Genomic DNA, 23,047 nt, shown 5'->3' with positions numbered 1-23,047 from the left:
AATGTTAAATAATGAATGCTCCATCCCTGGCAGTGCCCAAGGCCGGGTTGGACAGAGCCTTGGGTGCCATGGTTTAGTGTGAGGTGTCCCTGCCCATGGCAGGGGGGTTGGAACTGGATGATCTTAAGGTCCTTTCCAACCCAAACCATTCCATAATTCTGTGAAGTGTTAAATACATTTTCACTATTTTAAGCACATTTTCTAAACAGTTACCTAAGGGAGAGAGAGTTGATTTAGTAATTATATTACTCAAAATTTCAAAGTCCCTAAGTTTTAAGTTTATTGATGTAAACAGGTGGGAGACAGGCACAAAGGCACCCATGAGAGTGCTTTATGAATCTGAAATACTTCAAATAGCTTTTAACAGCATTCACTATGCAGAACTGACGTTGACATGAGTAAACAACAGCATTTAAAGTCTTTGCAACTCCATTCCTGAGGGATCACTGGAAGAGACGGTATTTTTGTACAGGCCCTGAGGATTTCTTGTAATCCCAAAGGGAAATTAATTGAACACATTTGACTTTGCACCAGGATGTGTTTTGCTTCCTGGCTGCTAGGATTTAACCAGGTTAAATGCTGGCAAGGCAGCTGAACGCAGGGAAAAGCTGGCCTCGAGGAAAGGATCAGGTAATATTTTATATCTTCATTTTTCTCAATTCTTGTGAGAAATTCGGGATGCAACTGTTGAGGAAAGCAGAAAGATGGGGTTTATTGTGTGAATTTACGTATGGCTTCTTGCGGCAAGCCACGCTTGAGGGAGGGAAGGGCTGGGGCCAGCTTTCACTCAACTCCGAGCGCTCTCTCGCAGACCGCTGTGGCAGCGGAGGATGAGGTGACCCACACGCCGCGGTAAGTGACAGCCAGGGCGGCTCCGTCCACAGGACACAGCGCGTTCAGCACCGCAGGCCGGGCGCCTCCGTCCGTCCCCTCAGGGGCCGCCTCAGCGCCCTCAGAAGGGGCGGGAAGAGCCGCGGGCGAGCCGTTGGGCGGCCGTCACCATAGCAACCACGTTCAGCGGCGCCGCAGGGCACGCTGGGAGTTGTAGTCCTTCCTGGCCGCAGCCTCGCGGCTGCCCGGCAAACAACAGCGGCCAGAACTCGCGTTCCCATGAGGCACTGCGGGGGGGGGGCGGGCGCCCCTCGAAGGCGGTCTCCACAGCGCTGAGGGAGCGCCGCTCTGCGCGCCACCGCCTCCGGTGCGCACGGGCAAGGGGCGGCTGTTGTGGGGCCTCCTCTTGCCTATAAAGGAGGGTGGACACGGAGGTGCCCCCGCCCCTCGCACACGCCCAGGCTGCCGTCTCTGCCGTGCGGGGGGTGCGGGCAGCGCCCGGCCCTGAGGCCGGTCTTCCCTCTGCAGCACCCCCCGATCCGGCTGCTGGGGAGCCAGGCTGAGGGGCGGCGGTAGGGCCTGGGGTCATGAGAGGTGGTACTCCCTGTGGAGGCTGTTGATCTGGTGTGAAGATAGGTTTTACTCGAAAGCGTGGAGTATAATCCATGAATGGCGGGTTGTATCGCTTGTATGCCGTGCAGTGCTGCCGGCGCTAAAACCCTTTATGTAAGCCGGTATCAACACACTGCTCCTCAATCTGGGCACACAGCGAATGTGAGGTGTCTTGTGAGGGGAAAGGCAACGGGATTAGCCTCGCAGCAGGTAGTTCATTCTTCCATGTGGCACTTATCCTCTGTGAATGAGGCTTTGGGTTTGCTCCTCTGATTTTAGCATTCTCTTCCCTGCGGCTGTGGCCGAGCTTCGGAGGGGTGGGTTTGGTCTCTTGTTGGGTGATACTGTAAAGTGGTGGATGTCTTACCACAAACAATAGGCACTGTACTGGTGATGCCCATACAAATCGTGCTTTAGAAAAAGCAGAAGGTGAGCAAGGACGTGTGTATTCCTTGGGAATATTGTTCCAATGGATGACTAAATAAGCACAAGCCCCCACTACTTCATGGCAAGCTGGAGTGGTTTGTGACTGAGGAATGGGAACATAAAACTGTTTTAATTACATCATTGCTATAGACTCCAAAATGAGGAAGTTTGGGGTTGCTGGGGGATAAGGAAAGGTGGGGTGATATTGCCATGCTGGATGTTGTATACGAGTCTTCTCTTTTAATAGCGTCTCATGTGAAGACTCAAGGTCTGATGCTGTGAAAGCTTAGAGGACCCTAGAGTCCCCAGAACCGCCCCAGCACGGCTCCCAGCAGTGCCTCCCCCGTTCAGAGCAGTCCCTTTACATTATAAATACACGTACATTGTGCAACTCAAACGCACGGGTTTTTGTGTGTGTTTTTCAGTTCGCACCGAGAGGTAGATAGCTTAAAAAGCAGAGCACCCAGGAAGCCTCTTGCAGCGAACCGGCAAGGTGCAGCCTCCGGCAGGCGCTGACGCACAGAAGTTTCTTTGCCTTCGGAAAGATAAAGCCCCTTCTGCTGCTCCTGAAGGTGCATTTCTGCGATCTCGCCTCTCCCCTAAGAAGTTACCCGGGTGGCAGCGGCGGGGCCGCGGCTGCTGCTCGCCCTGGGCAGCGGCAGCAGCAGATTATGGTGGCAGCGCAGCGGTGAGGAGCGGCGGCAGCGACAAGACCTGATCCGCGAATGCGTTTTCCGTTTAAGCTCGCCGCTGGGAAGTGCCACCTGAAGCTCCGCTGGGCAGCGATCGCTAACGTTTTAAAGTGGGAAACCCCGGAGGGGGAAGGAGTTGAGGGAAGGAGGGGCAGCGCTCGTTTCTGTGTGTGCTGGGGGGTGGAGGGGGGGGGGGGGGGGGGGAGAGGGGATTGGTTATCATGGCGGATCGGACGGCTCCTGGATGCCAGCTCCGTCTGGAGTGGGTTTACGGGTACAGGGGTCACCAGTGCCGCAACAACCTGTACTACACGGCAGGCAAAGAGGTGGTGTACTTCGTGGCTGGAGTCGGCGTGGTTTACAACACCAGAGAGCACAGCCAGAAATTCTTCCTCGGGCACAACGATGATATTATCAGGTAAGGGGGCTGACTTCGCTGCTGGTGGGGTGGGGTGGGGTTTAAAGGGAAGGGAGGAGAATGCAGGGCTGGCAGAATACCCCCTCCTTGCTTCCCACAGCTCAGCTTGTACCTGCCGTTTTAAAGCAGGATCTCTTAGATCTCTTAGCAGCAGCCTGTGTGAGAGCTTTATTTCTAGATACCGTTTATGATCGTTATTTTTGTACCAAAGCTTCAAAATGTTGCAATAATAAGAGAGAAGGTAAGTTTTCTCCATTGCACTGCACCAAAAGCAAAGCACTTCGTTTGGGTAAGGAAATGCCCTGGGAAGCTCTTAATGCAACAGTGCTGCAAAATCGTGGTTCCAGCACCTTGGTCTTCCCAGAACCGGGACTCTAGCTCGCCAATTTTGATGTCTAGAGAGGGCAAGTGTAGTTCTGCTTATGCTCCTCAAATACCAGCACAAGAGTGCCATAATCTGGCACACGGGGCAAACTAACCTCTTTTTAATATCTGGAAAAATTCAATCAAAATCAAGTTTAGCTGTTTGTACTCCAGCCAAAGAGCCCCAAGCGTGCTGGTGCAAGATGGCTACAGAAGCACAGGTCTTGAGCCTGGTCTCATGGTGTTTTGTCTCTTTCTTTAAAATTTTGCCTGAGAAAGAAGTGGATTTGGTTGATGATGTTGTCCTGCAGGAATACTGATTTTACTGCATCTCACAAAATAACACACTAAAAACGTGGTTGCTGAGTTTAAGGTGGTCCTTTAAGAACTCTGTCCACAATGCACAAATTGACATCATAGAAAATTAGTGGTTTATCGGCTACTTTATGGCAGAAATCAGAACATAGTGTATCCTTACGAAGGACGTTGCGTGGTGACGGCACTCCTCCAAGCACAGCTAACTGCTGCCCTCCCTATTCACCTAATACAGCATGAATGAAGCCTTTCCTTGATGATATGAAACCAGAACAGCCCCGGGTGACTCATGGTGCAGGAGTACCGTGGAAACATCTGCTGAAGTCACAGCTTTGACACTCAGCAGCAAAATCGCATAAATGTCATGTAATCATTCTGGAGTCCACAGAAAGCCATCCACATTTCCCAGTGAGAGCTTTTCCCTGCCGTATATCCTGGCAGCATTCTTCTTCTTCTCCTCTTTCTAACATGTTACAGCAGTAGTATTTTGTGAAGTACAATGTGTACAGTGTGTGAAAGTTTATTCTGGTTTCAAAGGTATTACGGGTTCTAAAAGGGTGTTTTAAATAGACACATGGCTTCTCAGGTCTTTCAGGGGAATGAGTACTTCAGATGCATTTGCACTGTTGTGAGATGAAAGTTTTCCTTGTTGTATGGATGTAAGTTTTGGTACTCTGTGGAATATGAAGTGCAATATACAGTTATATTTCTGAGTTCTGATTGAACTCTCATTAAATAGTAGAAATACAATTTGTCAAGACACAACTGTGTATCTGGAGAAACCCACTGGTGTCTGACTGGACAGCAATGCTTTGGTTCTCTCACTTCTTTCTTCTTTCTTTCCTTTTCACCTTTCTTCATTTCTTTCACTATTTCTTCTTTCTTCTTTCACTCTTTTTTTTTTTTTTAAATATAACCAGCTGAGTTGAAAGTGATCTTGTTATAGTTGACAACACTCCCCCCCTCCCAAATAATTGCATTATACAGCTTCTGTGGCAACAGCCTGTTGAAATCAGTGGGTGATTTGAGGGACTCAGGGAATCACTGTACATCCAGCTGATGTCTTGGAAAGATGAGTCTTTCTTTGGATCTGCAACAAGATCCAAATTTTGTGGGATAACTGTAGTTTCAACAAGGGATGAAACATTTAGCTCCATAAAGCACAAGCCAGACACAAATAGCAGTTAATTTCAGCTTTTAGTGGCCAAGAAGTGTTGCTGTTACATGAGCTTTAAGGAAGTAGAGAATCTCCAAACTGTTGCTAGAATGTTCTGTTGTTTGTATCTCATAGTGGTTGCCTCTTTTGCTGCTGATGCACTGTGCAGTTCTTATCAGTGTAATACCCCATCAGTGTATGTACTTTAACTAGGTGGTTCCTTGTATGGTTATCACTGATATAGCTCATAAATAAGGGAATTTAAACATTCACATTTTAGGCTTCACAGCTATCATCCAATTGAGATGAATGGGGTGAATGTACTTGACCCAGTCTTCTGGTTCTATTGGTATTTACTTGCTGAGACCAGGTTCTAAGCAGCAGCGATACATGTACAGTCCAACAGGGTGTAATTCCTAAGGAGAGTTGAATCATGATTTAAAAAAAGAAAACATGCAGATTTGGGGAAATACTGTGAAATCATTAAGACTGGATGATCTTGAAGAGGGAAGATCTGCTTCCAAGCACTACCATTAATTCTTCTTGTGTTGAAAGGTTTCAGTGAATACTGTTTGTGGGGAAAATAATTAATGAACTCACGATGCAGAGGGTTGAGAACCTGTGTATCACTTTGAAGTGTTTATTAAGGTCACAAAAGTGGATATTTGTCCTTGGAGAAAAAGTTCAGGTGCTCAAAAGTGTATGTTTAATGTGTTTTCACAGCTTTAATAGTTCTGTCTCTTGTTTTGTGTCAAGATAATGCAGTTGGACATAATTTAGTTTGGGCTACAGTAATCCAGACTGTATTGGATTAATGGAGAAATGCTATTTCTCCCAAGATTCATATTTGAAAAACAAGTTCTATCTGCATAAGGAACATACAGCACTCAGCTAATAAGGTAGATGTGCAGAGTATGAGCAAGTGAGCTCTGAGGTGTTCTGCTTCCTGTGCAAAGCCACTGCAAGATGCTGTGCTTCCAGACTCTTCCTCTTTATAACTTCATGATGAAATAAGGTCTTGTCCAACTTGATTTAACTTGGAAGTGAGCTCTGTTTTGTGAAGGGGTTGGACTGGGTAACCTCCAGAGCTCTCCTTCTAACCTGAAGGGTCGTAAGCCCTATGGTTACCCAAAGGTCTATGCTTCAGACCACAAAGCAGTCACAAAGTGTCTTGCATGATAGCTCCGTGTTTGATTGTTCTTGAAGTGTGATCTAGCTGAAGCATTATAGCCAACATGTAATAACTATGTGAAAGCTATTGCAACATTTTAATGCAGAAAGTGTCATGTAGACACATCATTACATGTGTAGCTGATTTTCACTGAATTCAGTCATTGGTACTTTGAAGGATTAGGTTTCAGGAGCTATAATATTGACATATGGGTATTGTTTTCCTTTGTAAGTAATTGCAAAGTGGGCTCCTGTAGCAGCTCGTTCTACTGGCTGTAAATTCAGGTATTAATGAGAATCATGCGATCCATGCAGCACCACTGCCATCAGTGGAATTCATGCACGTGTGGGATTTATGTTTATTTATTTTAACAAGACTGAGTCGTTACTTTTGACAGCAGTCAAAGGAACAGAAGGCTTTCTTACTTTTATATTGTGCATTACCTGTATTGCAGCAAGCAATTAGATCACTCCTCTTTTTTCTCTTGATGAAGTGTTAAATAGAGGCAGTTCTTTCCTAGAATTTTTCTGCAATTTATGCATGCAAAAGTCAAAAAAGCTTCCCACAGAAAACAGCAAAAATCAAAATATAACCAGTTGAGATACTTAGTATAATGTAAAAACAGTTGATTTTGTTTATTTTCGCAGAATTCATTTGTTAACAGAGGTTCCTAACTTCAGAAAGGTTTTCTGATGGTGTAGTTGGTATGTCTCCCTGTTCTTGTAGTTCCAAGAATGTCTGCAGTATTGAACAGTTTTCTTCACCATGTCAAAAGTTAGTGAGAGAACACCTTTGACAGTATGTTAAAGACTTCACCTGCACTTTCTAAATACCCCAGTTTCTTGTGTTATCTGATACGTTGTGGTATTGAGCACAGGACACTTCATCAGGAACTGTAGTGATAGGACAAGGGCTGATGGGCTTAAGCTTAAACAGAGGAAGTTCAGGTTAGATATAAGAAAGAAGCTCTTTACTGTGAGGGTGGTGAGGCAGTGGAGCAGGTTGCCCAAAGAAGTGGTAAATGCCCCATCCATGGTAGTGTTCGAGGCCAGGCTGGACAGAGCAACATGGTCTAGGATGGGGCATCCCTGCCCATGGCAGGGGGCTGTAACCGGATGATCTTAAGGTACTTTCCAACCCTAACTGTTCTATGATTCTGTGATACTGTTATTTACAAAAGCACATTTTGCCCTCCACTAGACTCCAGCGGAGTCACTTGTGAGACAGTGCTGCAAGAGAACGACCCCTTTCTCAGGTCTCTCTGCAGTACTTGCTGCTTGGCTCAGTCCCTGCGAATCCATCCCATTATCTATGGATGCCAAAGCATGTCGTTTCTGAAAGGCTGCTTATAGTGTAATAGCAATGTCGGATTTATCAGAATATTGCTGTAAGTACTCTGGCGTGTGTGTTCCACTGTGCTGACAGCTTGAGATTAGAAATGCGGATGTGCCAGGGGTGATGAGATTTGCTGGGCTGCGAGAGTGACTGGAGGCCTGGTTTGTTCTTTAGAGTGATGGTTTCAGGAGACAGGGTGCATACTGGAACATGATTGCAAGTTTTCTTGTCTTTCTGCAGTGAGGAAAAAAAGAAATATGAGGCTTGAAGCAATGCTGCTGACTGTAGTAAATGTAATTTTGGAACAATTAAATTGACAGCAGTGGTATTCAAATCAAAACTTCAGAGTTAAAATAACCAATTTGTATTTTCTATTTAATATTAGGTGTTGTAGTAATATTTCTGTTCATAAGGTATTGCTTATATGAAAGGATCTAAAATATATTATGTTTAGTTGCCATCATCAGACGGTAAGCAAAAGCTCTTGTTTGCTGTAGAATGACGTTCAAGTTACTGTGGTTATTACTTATTATAAGTGCATGGAAGACTGTTCTGTCCATAGCTTGTGCTAAACCTTGACTTCTGTCTCAGAAGGTACACATACAGGACAGCTGAAAAGTAGTGACCCAAAACACAGCAAAGTAGCAATAAAGCTATCTGTCTTTCAACAACATAAATTCCAGACCTGTTTTCTTTTACACATTGACATGCAAGTTCCTATGTGTGAAAAAGACAAGACTTTGGAACAGCTAGAATGAAGTAGAACCTGAGATTCCTGCTTTGGAAACTGTTTTGAGACTGTAGGTTGTTAAAGGAGTTTCATATTAAAGAAATTAATCCCCCATAAAAACTCCTTTAATCAGCTTATTGCTTCTTTGGCTTTCAATCTCATAAAACCTGGGGAAAATGCCATTTATTTCATGGAGTCCTGGTGGCTACTCCTTTTGCTGTCCTTGATTGCTGTTGCTACATTTAGGTTTTAAGTCTTTGCTGGGGCATGAGCTCTTATAATTTTTTCTTCAATACCTCTATTAATGCATGAAACATTAGAATATATAGTTACAGTATGATATTGAACATGGTGTTTAAAAACACATAGATCAGTTAAAAATGTAGAGAAACTCCAGAGGCATTTGTAGCAACCTGTCTGTGAGGACGGTTGTCACTTAGCTGCGCTATTTAAAGAGTGGGGTCTGTGTACACCCTAGTGATACATCAGGTATGGTAGCAGAGGAACATGTAAACTTTATTGCTTGGCCAGTCACAGCTCACTTGCCTGGACAAGTGAAAAGATGTTTTTTATTACAAATCACAAATGGAGTTTTGAGCGTTTAAATCATCAGATTGATGTAACTCCTTTTTAAAACGGAAAAGAAATAAACATGTCCAACAAAATAGGAAGCCCTTTTATTCCTCAGTAGAGTAAGTTTCCATCTTTACAATGTTTTTATCTTTCACAGCTGAAAGACAGACAAGTGTTTAAGTATGTATCAGCTAGCATATTACATTTTCATTAGATTTGTGTGAAGCAGAACCAAATATCTAGCTTATTAAATATCAAGATTTATCACACAGAACTGAGTATCCAGCTTATTAAATATCAAGATTTATCACACAGAACTGAGTATCCAGCTTATTAAATATCAAGATTTATCACACAGAACTGAGTATCCAGCTTATTAAATATCAAGATTTTCACAAGCATTAGTCTGATATTGGAATTTGTGGTTAGAGATTTCTGTCACATTATTTTACCTTTGTTTCTCCCCTCTTTACAGTATCTGAAACTTAAATCAACCCTATTTTCCACATTTGCTCTGTGTTAACTTTCTGCAACTCTTTTACTTGTTTCACTTCAATTTGATTGAAAATGACTAGGAATCATCAGGTAGTGCTGTGTAACTGCTGTTCAGCCAGATGAAAACTCATAGAGAATATTTTGATATGAGAACCTTAATTTCAAATTATCTTCTTAGTTAGAAGAAGGGAGGAAATTACAGGTTTGTATTGCCATTTTCTGCTAGAAAATTTCCTGTCAAAGTCTACAAATTCTTGTTTTTACTGAAGTTTATAAACTCTACCTTGTAGCACAGAAGAGATCAACCTCCATGAACTATTATTCCTATCTTTCATAATGACTAAATGGATGTCAGAGACGTTTATCTAGGCAATTTCCAGATAGCTACTTTCCTTCTTCTAAGTCTTGGTTAGGTTTTTGCAGGAAGAATCACATCTTCTGTTTAAAACTTTGTGGAAAAAAAGACTGTGTATTTCAGCAATGAGCATTAAAAATTAATACTTTTGCCCATGGTAACTTGTTCATAACTGGGTATGGCAAGAAAGAATTGTGTCTTGTGGTGGCTACACATCCTTCCCATGTTTTCAGCACTCAAACTGAGATTTTTCAGGTAGCAAGTGCAAGTTGCTGTAGTCTGTGCTTTGGGCTTTCCCTCAAGGATGCAAGTGCTATTTGATGAAAGTGGATGAGAGTTGTTGGGGTTTGTACTGCATTGCAGAATAAAGCTCCTTTGCTGTAGTATCTATTTGTGAATAGAAACAGGGGCTTCAGTTTCGCGGAGATTGGCATTTAATTTTAAACCCCAAAGTCTTGGCAAAGAAACTGCATCAATATTTGTAGCAATATTCCCCGTGTGCTTCTGTAGAAGGACAAACAGCTGAAACTGGTTTTGGGTACCATAAGTACTTCTGTGAAGTGTCCTCAATGACTTTAGCACTCTGCTTGCACCTAGCATCCATACGCTTTTTACAGCTCCAAGTGTTTGAATGCTTCTCTACTCAAGTAGGAGGGGGTTTAAGGTCTTAAGAGTATTCTGCTTTCTTGCCTACCACTCAGTTCTTTAGGAACTCTGATAAATGGCAAAAGTGCCTACTTTTTTTCCCACTTAAAGACTCTTCTTTGGAGTAGAAGTTTGATTTTCATGAGTTGCATGTCTACCTCAAGAACATTTAGTTTTCTGGAGTTTCTGTCTTGGAGACATGTTGAATTTTAATTCTTTTTTCGAGGTGGTATTTATAATGGATTTGGAATGAGACTTCCAAAGCTTAAAGCCAAATAGAGACCATGTGTTTATGTCTGTCTTGAAGCCTGATATGATGAACCAACCTAAGAGATCCCTAAAAGCAACATTGTTCAACCCTGATGCATCTTCAGGTACACTGGAATCATCCAGGGAAGAACATTAACAGCACTTCTGTCTGTAGTCATTGGTATTGCAGGAAAAGGGTTAGATGCATTGTGCAGATATGCTGGAAATAAGTTACTAACCTAGGTTTCACCTCATTTCTACCTCACATTCTGAACAAAACTGTACAAGTTGTTGAGAACAGCTTAATGAGGTATTATTCAAATGAAACACAAAACTGTTGCTATTTGTGTGACTGTGTAGTGGTGATGTTCTGGGTTGCACGTTTGCTTTTCCAAGTTCATGAGCTTTTTGCACTTACCAGACATGACTAACAGCACAGTGACTCAACTTTGGTCAGAGATGGGCTTGATGACTCCAGATTTCAATGAGCGTGGTGTGCTGCTGTACACATTCAGATTTCAGACTCGTTGCCGAGGTGTTTTGAGTGTACTCATGAGTTTCTGTTATAAAACACATCAAGTTTCTTTCAGCAGTCTAACAGTACAATGAACTTTGGTACACTGTATCTTACTGATATAATTAATGTTGATGCTGGCATTGAAGTCTGTTCTATCTTTTGTGACAGATGGATTGGAATATGCTGAAACTATGGTAATAAAAATAGAATATGAAATAAATTGTACTCAGAGAGATACAACAGGATTCTGGTTGCCTAATACTCCTTGTTACCAAAGATTTAACTGAATTTTTATTGGTAATTTTGAATGCCTTCATTATTTTTAGCAGACCTGAACGTTCAAGGGGTAATCCTACATGGAAGTTGCTGACTAGTAATACAGTTTATAGATCATCGTACTAATATTGATGCATCCACATCAAAATTGGGCATGTTTTCATGCAGAACGTCTGCTTCCTCATCTTGAGAAATTGTCTTCCATATGCAGAGATAAAAATTGCAAGTGGCATTTACTCTTACACTATTTTTAGTAGTCAATTATTACTTGCAAATATTAATTGCAAATTAAGGGTATTTATAACAGCTTTGAGCAAGAACTGAACTTGTTACACTGTATCTCAAATTCTTCACATTTCCCTCTTTTAAAAAAGAAATGTTTTTTATTCTAGAAACCATTGTTAACTCTAGTAAAAAAAGACAATCAATAAAATATGCCTTCCATTTATTACAGCTCTACTTGCAGTTAAGGTTAGAGCATGTGTTTCCTTTCACCCTGACAAGTCAGATCACACTTTGTTCTTTTATGTATCTTATGACATGCTTAATAACATTAACCTGTTGTCACAGTCAGCTTCTCTCTGACCAGAAAACATAACTTGAATGTAAATTTCCTTAATTTTTTCTTTCATATCTCCAGTTTTTTAACATTATTCATAAGGTACCTAAAGGAATTTATGGCTTAGTCCTCCAAATGCTGGAATCTATGTTTAGGTAGAAATTAAGTTTTCTCTTCATCTTTCTGTCAGAATATGGGAAAGATTATTATGTGTATGTGACAAATGACAGTAATAGCACCAGCAGTTTGGCCCTGTTTTTACTGATGGTGAATATGTATTTGTGTGGCTGCATTTAAACTGGATTTTAGCAGTAGGTCTAGAGTAGATTCCTGATCCCTCCAGGATTCTGAGATGACATTCTTATCTGTATAGAAGTGATATATTAATTGTTTCCTAAACACCTATTAAATACTGTTTAGTGGAACTACCCTTTCTGTTAGCAGCTCTAAACCAAGTTTGTAATATGCAATTATAGTGTTATGCAGACACAGTGATTACTGCATGTGGGCTGACTCCACTACTTCTAGAGTAGTTCAATATTATACAACTACTACTTTGTTCCAAGTGAAACTTGCTTTATCTACCCAGCACAAAACTCTTGCTGGTGCACTGTTCACAGCTCAGAAGACATCTTCTAAGCAGCAGCTCTGGCAGGTGCTGAATTATTTTAAACTGGAAACGTAAAAGCAAGCTACTTTTAGGTCATGCTGCACATCTGTGTAAATAGGATTGCTGTTCACTGTGGTGGTCTTCTAGACATTACCTTCTCTTTTTGTCATGGCTGGGGGTTGGTGCAGTCAAGACAGTGACAGTGAAAGCCGATGTTTGAGGAAGAGACAGTAGCTGCAGAATATGGTGAAGGGTAGGCTTCTGCTGGCAATGGAGCTCTGGAAAAACTGATCTAGCTGCAGTTGCAGCATTGAAAAATACATTACTTTATAACCTATGAGTCGTTGTGATGAGTAGTGTATTAGATGCATGCATTTATTAGTGGTGGTGGTAAATCACAGCTTTGAACCCAGCTAGAAGTGTGAAAGCTTTTACATTTCTGCTATAAAATGTATTTTGATCAATAGATAAAAGAAGGTAGAATAGTTTAGTCCACACTATATAACTATAGCCATCAACTGTAGATAACAAGATTAATCCATGCAATTAGCTTCCATAGCCTCTAACATAAATGTGTACTAAATGTGAAAGTACTTTATTCCTTGCTAAGGTAGACTTGAGTAGGTCTTTAAAACTTAGACTTTTCTAAGCTAAGGATCATAATCTTAAATTCACTTGGCTAATTGTTGGGGTGTTTTTAATTACTGTGATGCTGGTATTTCTGGTTGAGAGAAATTATTGATACAGAACTAGAACTAAGGTGACAAAATGTTCAGGGATCTCAGCCATAAATCGCTGTAAAGTGAAAGACAAAACTGACAGTAATAAAAGTTGTGTAAATGTGCACACATAAGGAGTAAATACGGTTTTAAGAAAAACCTGAGATGTTAAAGAATATTGCTATGATAAACTCCAGATACTGACATTTTAATGGATTTTGTATTTAATTAAATCCCTCATATTCTATCTGGAGATAGAATGGGATCAAAACACGCTGTTTCTTGTTTTGTTTGTGGATTATGCTGTGCCTGGAATTTTACCGGTGTCTGTAGCCAACTACAAGGGAGATGTTAATTACAGGAAGGAGGACAGAGACACTGAATTTTCACAGTTGCACTCTATTTAATTGAGCAGCAAATTTATATTCCTGTTCACTTTATATCATTACTATACAGGGTTTTGGACTACTCTGGTATTCTTAAAGCTTATAGATTGCAAACCATTTAGCTGTTCTTGTACACAGCTTCTTCCATCAATTTTATTTTAGCTGAAGAGGAGCTGCTAGCAAAATCATTTTTGATATGAAAATGTTTCTCTTATGTCCTAGTCTGTATGGCAGCCTCAAATTACTTACAGCCTTTTAAAATAATTCTTTGAGCTTTTTAAATGATCCTTATACCATTTTTAAAATTACCTTTCAGAAATTCAAGTCATTCCTGTCAGAAAACAGAGTCTTATCAAAAAAGCAAGAAAATAGACCCAAAATACTTTCTTCCTTTGAGATAGAACTGAAGAGTCTTGAAGGTTTGCAGTTTGCTTTGCTTTGGTTTCATATTTACTTTTCTCTGGGCTTCTACCAAATTTTCAGGTTTATACATTTTATTCTTTTTCTCCTTGAAAGGAGATTAATTTCTTGGAGAGAGAAAATACAGCATGAAAGATACCATCTTATTTCAGTTCTGTTTGCAGAGTGAGTGGAGTGCATGCTACTCGTTACGCTAGAGGATGTCTCACACTGACTTCTGGCTATTCACATCTAAGGCATTGCTTCTGTATCTCAGCGCTGAGAAGGAGGCAATAAAGAGCTGTTCTGAGCAGCCAGCAGTATCCTTATAGTAGAATCTATGGAAAATAATTCCTCAGCAGCAAGAAAATACCAAAGTTATAAATGTTGGCACTTTTTAAGGCTTTTAGCAGAATATATGTTATTGTTTGAACGTCTGCTCTGTAGATGTATTCTAGAATAATAAATCTTCAAAAGCACATATGGCAAAAGCCTACAGGTTTCAACTCTTGCACCAAACCAGTTATGTCAGTGTATATTTTAACACTTTCTTTTGCAGTGAGGTTAATGAATTACCAGAGAAATCATAAATAATAATATCATGCATGTACAGAAAATTCATGGCTTCAGTTAACCATGAAAACCAGGACTGGGTAAGTTTTTGTAAAGCTTGCCTGCTGGGTTTGTTAGTGTAGGTACATACTGATGCATTAGGTATGATACCTCTTTCTGTAATAGGTAACTTGCACAGGTGCAGTTTCATCCTCAAAGTACTTCCATGAAGAGTAGGTATTTTGTTCAGGAAACCTGTAGAACATAAGAGCAAATATGTATCTGAACTGTATACAAGGACACTCTGTATGTCCCTGCACACAAAGGCCATTGCTGTTTCCCACTCCTGGCTGTCTGCCATCGTATGGTTAAATCTGGAAGTCTGATAAGCCAAAGTGAATGCAGTTGATTAGCTCTTTTATTGAAATAGCACTTCCCTAATCTTACATTGGGTTTATGCTCAAATATCCTGTTCAGTTTTAGCCTCCAAATATCAGCTAAGCTATTAGTAGACCCCACTTTCTCTGTGTAAGGGGAGAGTGCAATGCTTTGATTGCCGAGGCAGAAGTAAATAGAAAAGATGCTGTCGAGAGGAAAATACATTTTGTTCTGAAGATGAACCTGGCAGTTGTAGTATGGAGCCTGCTTTCTCTCCTGCTGTGATGCAGAAGGCAAAACTCCCTGTAACACCCATGGTACCATAAGATGGAGAAAAACCAGAGTATTAGAAAATGGCAAGCAGTAAACCAGATTATTACTGCTGGAAACTGCATGCTGCCAGGCACTTAAGTAATTGCATGAAACTTTTCAGACTCTGAACCTGAAATTCAGCAAAAAAGGTCTTGGGTGAGACCTGCTCCCCAAGATTTCACAGAAGGCACAACTCCAGGTTCAGAGTCTCTGCTTTGAGTAAGTTGTGAAGAAATCAAGAGGAAAATAGAAATAATAACAGACAAGGGAGTGAGTCATAGTGCTTACATAAAAACATCAGAAGTCATAATTCCGTGTTTGTTAATATAATTCCTGGTATCGGTCTCACCAGGACATGTTTAAAAGGCATCCTTTGGATGACTGTAATCTCTCTCACATGCAGCATTTCATGGAGTTTGGTAGTGAAATTACTTCACAACACCAGCTCTTTCCTATCTGTGCTTGTGACTGGCTGCACATCCAGTAAACCCCAAGCAAAATAATAACTGTATAGAGAATCAATAACTTCATGTTTCATAGAAGGATACATGTGTTTTGAATAATAGGGGGACTCTGTATTATGAGGGTGGTAGTGCTGCCAGTTCTACTGAGCTAAAAATAAGCTGAGGCTTTTTTGTGAGTATCTTCTCAAAGTGTCTAATCAGTTGTTCACCAGAATGTGAGGATTAATGAATGGTTCCAATGACACTCTGGTTCCTTACCATAATACAATGGTCAGAAACTTAATACTGCTAAATTTATCTACTTCTGTAAAATATTAACTGCATGGTATTATTTTGTATTTGAAACTTACTGTACTTACATTTTATATCAATTTTTAAGCAAATATAAGTCAATCCCATCAACATTGTTTAACTCAATATAGGTTAATGTCAAGTCAGATCGTGCATTTAGCCTGTGGGATTTGAACAGAGTGTCAAGAGTTTATATAGTTTCTTTTTGTTATCAAGCTTAGGTGCTGCTTGAGAAACTAAAGTCAGGAGCCTGTTTATTCAGTTGTCAAAGGAGAGCTGTTTCCAGGCAGGCATTTCAAACCTCTAGCCTAAAATAACCTTAAAAGGGATACTGCACGATCTCCCTTCACGCGTTTTTTTTCCAGCTATCCATTTGTAGCCAGCACAGAAGTGATCTGATTCAAAGAACGTGCTAAGTTTCCAAACTCTATCTTCATTTCCTGCTATTTCTCTTATCTTTCTGTAGAGTTCCCACAGACATAACCGTGGCTCTGTGGGCTCTACCTTATGTGCTAACATATGAAGGGCTCTGTTAACACAGATGGATCCTTTAAAGAGTTTGGAAGTAACTTCATCCACAGTGTCTAAGATTTCTAGAAAATACTTAAATTTCCAATGGCAGGAGTTGTGGTGTATGTCAAGACTTGTGGTTTAACTGTCTGTATGTTATGTGGGGTCTGGATGTGATAGTGGTGACTCTGCATGTTACCACTGCTGTTTGTACAGTAGACTGGTTTGATGGAGTTTGGAACAAATAAGACTTCCAGTTGTATAAATGGACATGCTAGATTTTACATCCTCTTTTACATGGAGTTTGTTTGCACAGGGTTGATCTTATGTACTTTTCAATGCAGTATTGTTGGTCTTTATTTTCATTAGATTAAACAAACCGACCTCTTTATTGTCTGTCTTGCCAGACCTTTTCTTGCTTCAGTCATATGAGGAATTCTCTGTTGTTGTTCCTGTTGTGTAAATGAGAATTTCTGTTCTTTGCAGTATTATTGGGGATGGACTCTTCATTAGGGACTGTAGTGACAGGACAAGGGGTAACAGGTTCAAACTGAAACAGGGGAAGTTCAGATTGGATATAAGGAAGAAGTTCTATACTGTGGGGGTGGTGAGGCACTGGAATGGGTTGCCCAGGGAAGCTGTGAATGCTCCATCCCTGGTAGTGTTCAAGGCCAGGCTGGACAGAGCCTTGGGTGCCATGGTTTAGTGTGAGGTGTCCCTGCCCATGGCAGGGGGGTTGGAACTAGATGATCTTAAGGTCCTTTCCAACACTAACTGTTCTAGGATTCTATGATTTTAGGTGGGAAAAAGAGATTCACTTTCCAAAACCTGGTGAATACATGAGTGTGCCCAGTCATGTGAGGAGATCTCAGATCTGCATATATGGCTGACACTATTGTTTTGGTAAATGCCTGTCTTGAAGAGTATTTTAAATCTGGATAGATGGTATTTTTCTCTGAGAGCTGGCATCATGTGAGATACGATTTTTCTGTAAGAGCTGAGAGAGCAGTGTCCATGTATCTGAGCAAGGAACGTTTTGGCACTTGTGTCTATTTCAGTATAATTCTACGATGATATTCCAGTAAACAGTTAGACCTGGGGGTTGGTCATAAGACAGTTTAAATCAGGAATAAACATGGTATGTTGTTTTTCAGCACAGGACACATTAAATCCAGTATGAATACACTGTTGTTTAAATAAGACAGCTCTTTAGAATGCACTGTTTCTTGCTGCATTAAGCAGTTCCTTGATGGAATTACTCTGGCTGTCCACTGTACACAGTGTATTGCATTTCACTTTTCCCCTGCAGTATCTGTTATTTTTCATTCTGAACCTATGGGACTCCCACTGCCTAGAGGTAAATGTTCTTTTACCTCGTCATTTAGTCTGGTATGAATTACTTTATACATGATGACAGTTCAGTGCACTGCAGAATCTGCCTTCTTCCTCCCTATCAAATGGAACTGTTTAATCAGCCTCACCCTCTCGAAGCTGAGCATTTTCTGCAGTTGTCACACTTTACTTACTACCAGTTGAGTAGTAAGTATATAGCTTCTTTGTACTGATCCACCTCATTCTGCTGTCAGGATTGTGTTCTGGGGGTTTAATATTATTTTTTAGATATACTCACACGCTATATATATGTATGTGTACACATAGATTATTATACAATTATGTGGAAATACATAATTGTACAATATACATTATAAAAATATATAGAATATATATGTTTGGCTTTCAAATGAATTTTTTTTACTAGATGTTTTACATAAATGTTCAGTATTAAAAAAGCCCCACACCCCTATTCCATGTTACAGAATCCTGTGTACTTTGGATTTATGGGCAATTGAGCCAATGACAGCTGCAGTATGCAATGTAAGTTATCTCTAGATAAACAGGAATATGTCTCTCTCAGAAAGATGTCCATACAGCAATAAATTTGGGAACAAGCCTCCCTTCAGCTTTCCAAAAAGTCGATTTCACAGTAAATTCAAATCAATAGTATTAGAACTCTTGCCAATGAATTACAGTGATCGTGGCCACCTCTGCTTTACTCCTTTGGCTTCTAGACACTCTCCTCTGCACTGGTGATAGCAGTGATGAGTGATGCTGTCCCTGCCTTCAGTTTATGGATGTGCTGGACTGAACCCTGGAGTTGCTAAGCAGTTGGAACTAGAGATGTTCAGTACTGGCAAACTTGAGATCTTTCCTAGCTGTGATGGAATTTTAGGCTCCTTGGAAACATCAATGAAACAGAAGCTCTTGCATCATGTCAGGATGGTGGGTTTTGGCACTGGTATGTGGTAGAAATTAGGAAAAAGAAAAAAAAGTGATAGTCACCCAAAAAAAGTGATAGTCACAACCACGATTTGTTCTTTGCGCACTGATCTGCTGGCTTTATAACATGTCCAAATCTAGTGTACTGGTAATAACATACACCCCTTGAAATCACAAACAGAAGAGCTTTGCTATATTTATGCATACATCTAAGGCATGAGCACAAGACATTACATTCTGCTCAGAAGCTCATGGGCATTTTTAGCTCTTCAGTGCTTTCTGCAGACGGATCATGGCATTTCACATGTCATTTCCAGTTATCTTCTGTACTGATCATTCCTGTAGGAATGTTAGCATACTCTTTCCAGCATGTTGTATTTCAGTTCATCTTCCAGCTCCCTTGAGCCAGTCAGGTAGAACTAGTTTCCCGTTACTTTTGGCATCCACCACCCCAAATGGAATAGCTTCAGTGGAACTGAAATGAAAGTACGTTTGTGTCTCTCCTGTTTTGCTCTTGTATTGCTCCCTGCTGTGGGCCTTCCCAGGCTCAGATGTTTGTACAATGTGACAACATATTTCACCTATGTTATTTTGAACCTTTTAGTGTGTGTCCTTGATCAGCTTTTCCAGAAACTGGTAAAAACCCCTGAGGTATTTAGTTCATAGGAAAAATTGGCAGTTTCTCATAAGTTTTGAATGTCATTCTGTTGTTAGACATTCAGTCTTTATTTTTATTAATTAGAATCTTCATTTATATCTTAAAGTGTACTCCTGATTTAATAATTTTCCCTTTTTCTCAAACTTATTGGACTTCTTGGACTGTTGGATAATGAAAGCTCAGCTGACAGTCAATGAAATGAGTGCTTCTCAGGAGCCTTTGGGGAGATAACTTCAGAGTTATCAATTAATCTCCCACACAGCTGCAGCAGTCTGCTTTGAGTGATGACCCAATGGTCACCTCCCTAAAGGCTTGCTGAAGGTCCCTTCTCTGCCCTAACTCGGAGACATTCTTTAACTAGTATGTGGAAAGTTTCCTTGCTGTTTTCTCTCAATTCCATTCAGCTTCCATCCCTTTTTTTAGGGGATCTATTTTCACTCTTCTGTGTTAATCTAGATATTAATTTCATAGTTCCAAGCAGTCAACATAAGATGATATCCCTTGGGTAAAACAGTCATTTGTCATGAATCTGCATTGTTCATCAAATCTGTAAGAGTTAGATGTGACTCACACAGCTGAGAGATTTATTTCTCTGAAATGAGCTTCAGTTGTTTGCAACCTTTCAATACTGGGAGTACTGTTGGGCCAAGGAGCGACTGATTTCTTTGCTTCTAAATAAAACAGTGAAGGCACATGGTTCTCCAGCCATAAGAATAAAATAGCATGGTACAGCTTGCATCCATGCACTTGCTTGGTTTTCCCTCTCAAAAGGAAATAACACCATGCATGTCATCATAAGAAAATGTCCATGTCATGTTTTGTCTTTCAAACCTTGTCCTGGGTTTGGGAAAGAGCTAAAAGCCTCAGGCTAAAACTGCTGCTGTTTCAGTAGCACAGATGGTAGTAGGTCAGTGCTGACCCCATGTTTCTATAGTAGTTTATTTGCTAGTATAGATGTAGCTATTAACAGAGTTTATGCTAAATGCTTGGGAATTAAATATCCAACTCTGAATAACTAAAGTCAATCAGGAAATTGCTAACAGATGTATCTGAGAATTTGAAGACCCTCTCCTGTTGTAATGCTGTACTGATAGCAGATTCATATCAAGCCAAAGTGACATACACACACACACACACACACACACACACACACACATACACATATATATGTGTAGGTCCTGGACAAGGTCTATGACAAGGGAAGCTGTATACAGAATGGGCAATCAGCCACTCCAGAACTCCATCACTTGTAGAAGCTCTCAGGATCATGCTGTGCATCTCTATTTTCATATTTGTAAGAGTAGAATCACAGGATCATAGAGTAGTTAGGGTTGGAGAGGACCTTAAGATCATCCAGTTGCAACCCCCCTGTCATGGGCAGGTAAAATAAAGCCCATTACATCTTCCCTCTTCTCTGCTGTCATATGAATTGAACTCAAACATGGATAGAACTGAAACTAATTTCTGTGGAAGTTGTGTGTGTACAGTACTATTACCCAGACCCAGAAAAGATGGCTTTCCTGAAGGGGTAGAGAAAACATTGGCATTAATATTTCCCACACTTCAGTGGCTGAACTGTGTAGTCCAAACTATCCAGACTAGCATAAACCACAGAGAAATAATGGAACATGTTCCCTAGGTGTTGGTATTTTTATTTTCTATGTATGTCCATAGTGTCTTGAAGTTTCAGTGTATGTCGCTGTACATCAGAAACAGGTGGAATTGGCATCATCAATGGAAGTGTTTCTCCTGAAGAAAGGACTTTGTTTCCTTTGAGGATTGTTTCCAAACTACTCAAATGAGACCTAAGGGAGATCATCATACATAACAAGCTATTGCCACCTGCATGGGAGGAATGTGTGTATTATCTGTCAAGAGATTACATGAAAATGTAAAAGGAGTCCTCTTCCTAGACCTACTGTAGAGATGGGAAGGTGGATTTGAAATGAGGAATTGTTGGAAAAATGTATGGAAATCTTCAGGTTTGGTGGTTTTGTTTAACAGTGTTGAACTGCACCTGGTGGGGTATTTAGGTTTCTTAATGAATATAGAATAACTGAACATATAGATTTATTCTGTTGCGTTCAAGAAACCAACAAGGGGTGACTTCCTGTAGGACCCTGTGTTTACAGACAAGAATGGGTCAGGGATGTCAAGGTCAGGAGCAGGCTTGGTTGCAGTGGCCATTGAAGTAGTGAAGTTCAGGATCCTGAGGGGCAGCAGTGAGGAAATTGAGATCGCAAACCTGGATTTCAGGAGAGCAGACTTGGGGCTTTTCAGGGTCTGCTTCACACGTGCTAGATCTTGCTAGTGCTACTCTGGCTTTTAGTCTCATTAATCTTAGTTTCAAATCTTTCTTCGATGTGGAACACCTACTTGCTTTAACATTGATAGACTGTCACATGTAGTTCATAAAATAATAAAAAAAGCAAAGTGAGCCCTATTTTCAGCCACATAAGTTAACTTGAATGTTATTAAACTTAAACACAACTGTTTCCAATGAAATAAAAAAGAGTATTATCAAATGCCATGTAAAGAAGAAAACACCACTTTTATTTTTGTTTGTTAAGGTGTGTTCCAGTCAGGTTATGAGGCTCATTTCCAAAGTAAAAATACAAATGTTTCTAAATAGATTTATGACTTTGTTATGAGATCATAAAAGCCAAAGTATATAATTTTACTATTTTAATATTTAAATCATGAATCTGAAAAGGAAACTCTGGCTTTCAAGGTTTTTTTAGGCCTGGGAAGAATGCAGATCTTTTTTTACTTATTCCAGCTGCCCACATAATACCAAAACAAGAGCAAATTTATGCAAAATACAGTGCACAAATCAACATATATTAAAATTCTAGTTGTTTCTCCACTAGTCTGGTATTTTTGCCAGTGAGAAGAGAAGAATGTGGATAATGTGTCTCACATCAGTCGGATGTATTAATATTCTGCTTTCAGAAACACAAAAGTAATCAGGCAATGCTGATGGCTGAGCTGCAGGTGTCTGAGTGCTGCAGACTGTAATGGTCCTGGGCATATTTTCAACTAGCCAGCTTCGGTGCCACTTGCATGGAATCCCAAAGGGCAAATAGCCTTAGTCTTATTATTCCTTCTATGGCAAACCTGGGAATTCCTCCAATGCACTGTCACTTAAAATACGCTGCTTCCCATTTGATCTATTTGATCTACACTGAGAGCACAACACAAGACGTGAATACCCAAATCAGTTCAGAAGCTGTTTTGTAGCACATTTTAGAAGCCATGCCCCAAGTATGCCAAATGTGTGCAACATCCCATAGACCCTGTAGATGCAGTAGTTTGAATTAGGCAGATTTACTGCATTCAAATCTTAAATTACACTTTAATGCACACTTAAAACATTATGATAGTGTAAATAATTACTGAGAAAACAGCATACTGATTTATTTAACTCCTAGTAGTTGTATTTGCTCTCATATGCTTCTGTTCTGAAGCTAATGAAGAATGAAATCTGTATATAGTTGCTCTAGCTTTGCAGCCAAAGCCTGAAACATATTAAGTGAGACAACCTTGTTGTGTTTCCTTCTTCTGCTTTATGGAATGTCACATTTACGAATGTGGTGCCAAAAAATACATTTGGCTTGCTTCTTGAGAAAAAAAAATAGAATGATTCTGTGATTCCAGGCACTCTTATGCTATTCTTTGAGTTGTCCTGGTGGATTTTAGCTGGCAATAAGGTAGACAGCTTGAAACTCTTTGAAATTTCTTATCTATCATTTCTATTGCTTTTAGCGATACTA

The 23,047-nt window shown here is 40.4% G+C and overlaps 1 protein-coding gene across 8 annotated transcripts in view; it reads left to right on the top strand.

The window, feature by feature from the left end:
• The first annotated feature begins 2,745 nt into the window (after positions 1-2,745).
• Positions 2,746-23,047, top strand: part of EML6 (EMAP like 6) — a 120,763-nt gene continuing 100,461 nt past the window's right edge. For 3 of the 8 annotated variants that reach the window (XR_009726011.1, XM_061356857.1, XM_061356858.1), the window contains exon 1: positions 2,749-2,979. Coding sequence is in view for 6 of the 8 variants with exons in the window: in XM_061356857.1 (XP_061212841.1) it covers positions 2,783-2,979 (197 nt within the window). In the remaining 2 variants the exon portion in view is untranslated. Of the gene's footprint in view, positions 2,980-23,047 lie in introns of all 8 variants that reach the window. The other 5 variants (XR_009726010.1, XM_061356855.1, XM_061356854.1 and 2 more) reach the window with 3 other exon arrangements.

The sequence above is a fragment of the Neopsephotus bourkii genome, unplaced genomic scaffold, assembly GCF_033783945.1.
Source record: "Neopsephotus bourkii isolate Nb327-2 ecotype Australia unplaced genomic scaffold, CSIRO-AGI_Nbou_v1 NB_873, whole genome shotgun sequence".
In the NCBI taxonomy this organism is placed as follows: domain Eukaryota; kingdom Metazoa; phylum Chordata; class Aves; order Psittaciformes; family Psittacidae; genus Neopsephotus; species Neopsephotus bourkii.
Note: the sequence above shows the minus strand (reverse complement) of the source record. Positions and strands in the feature narration are given on the sequence as shown.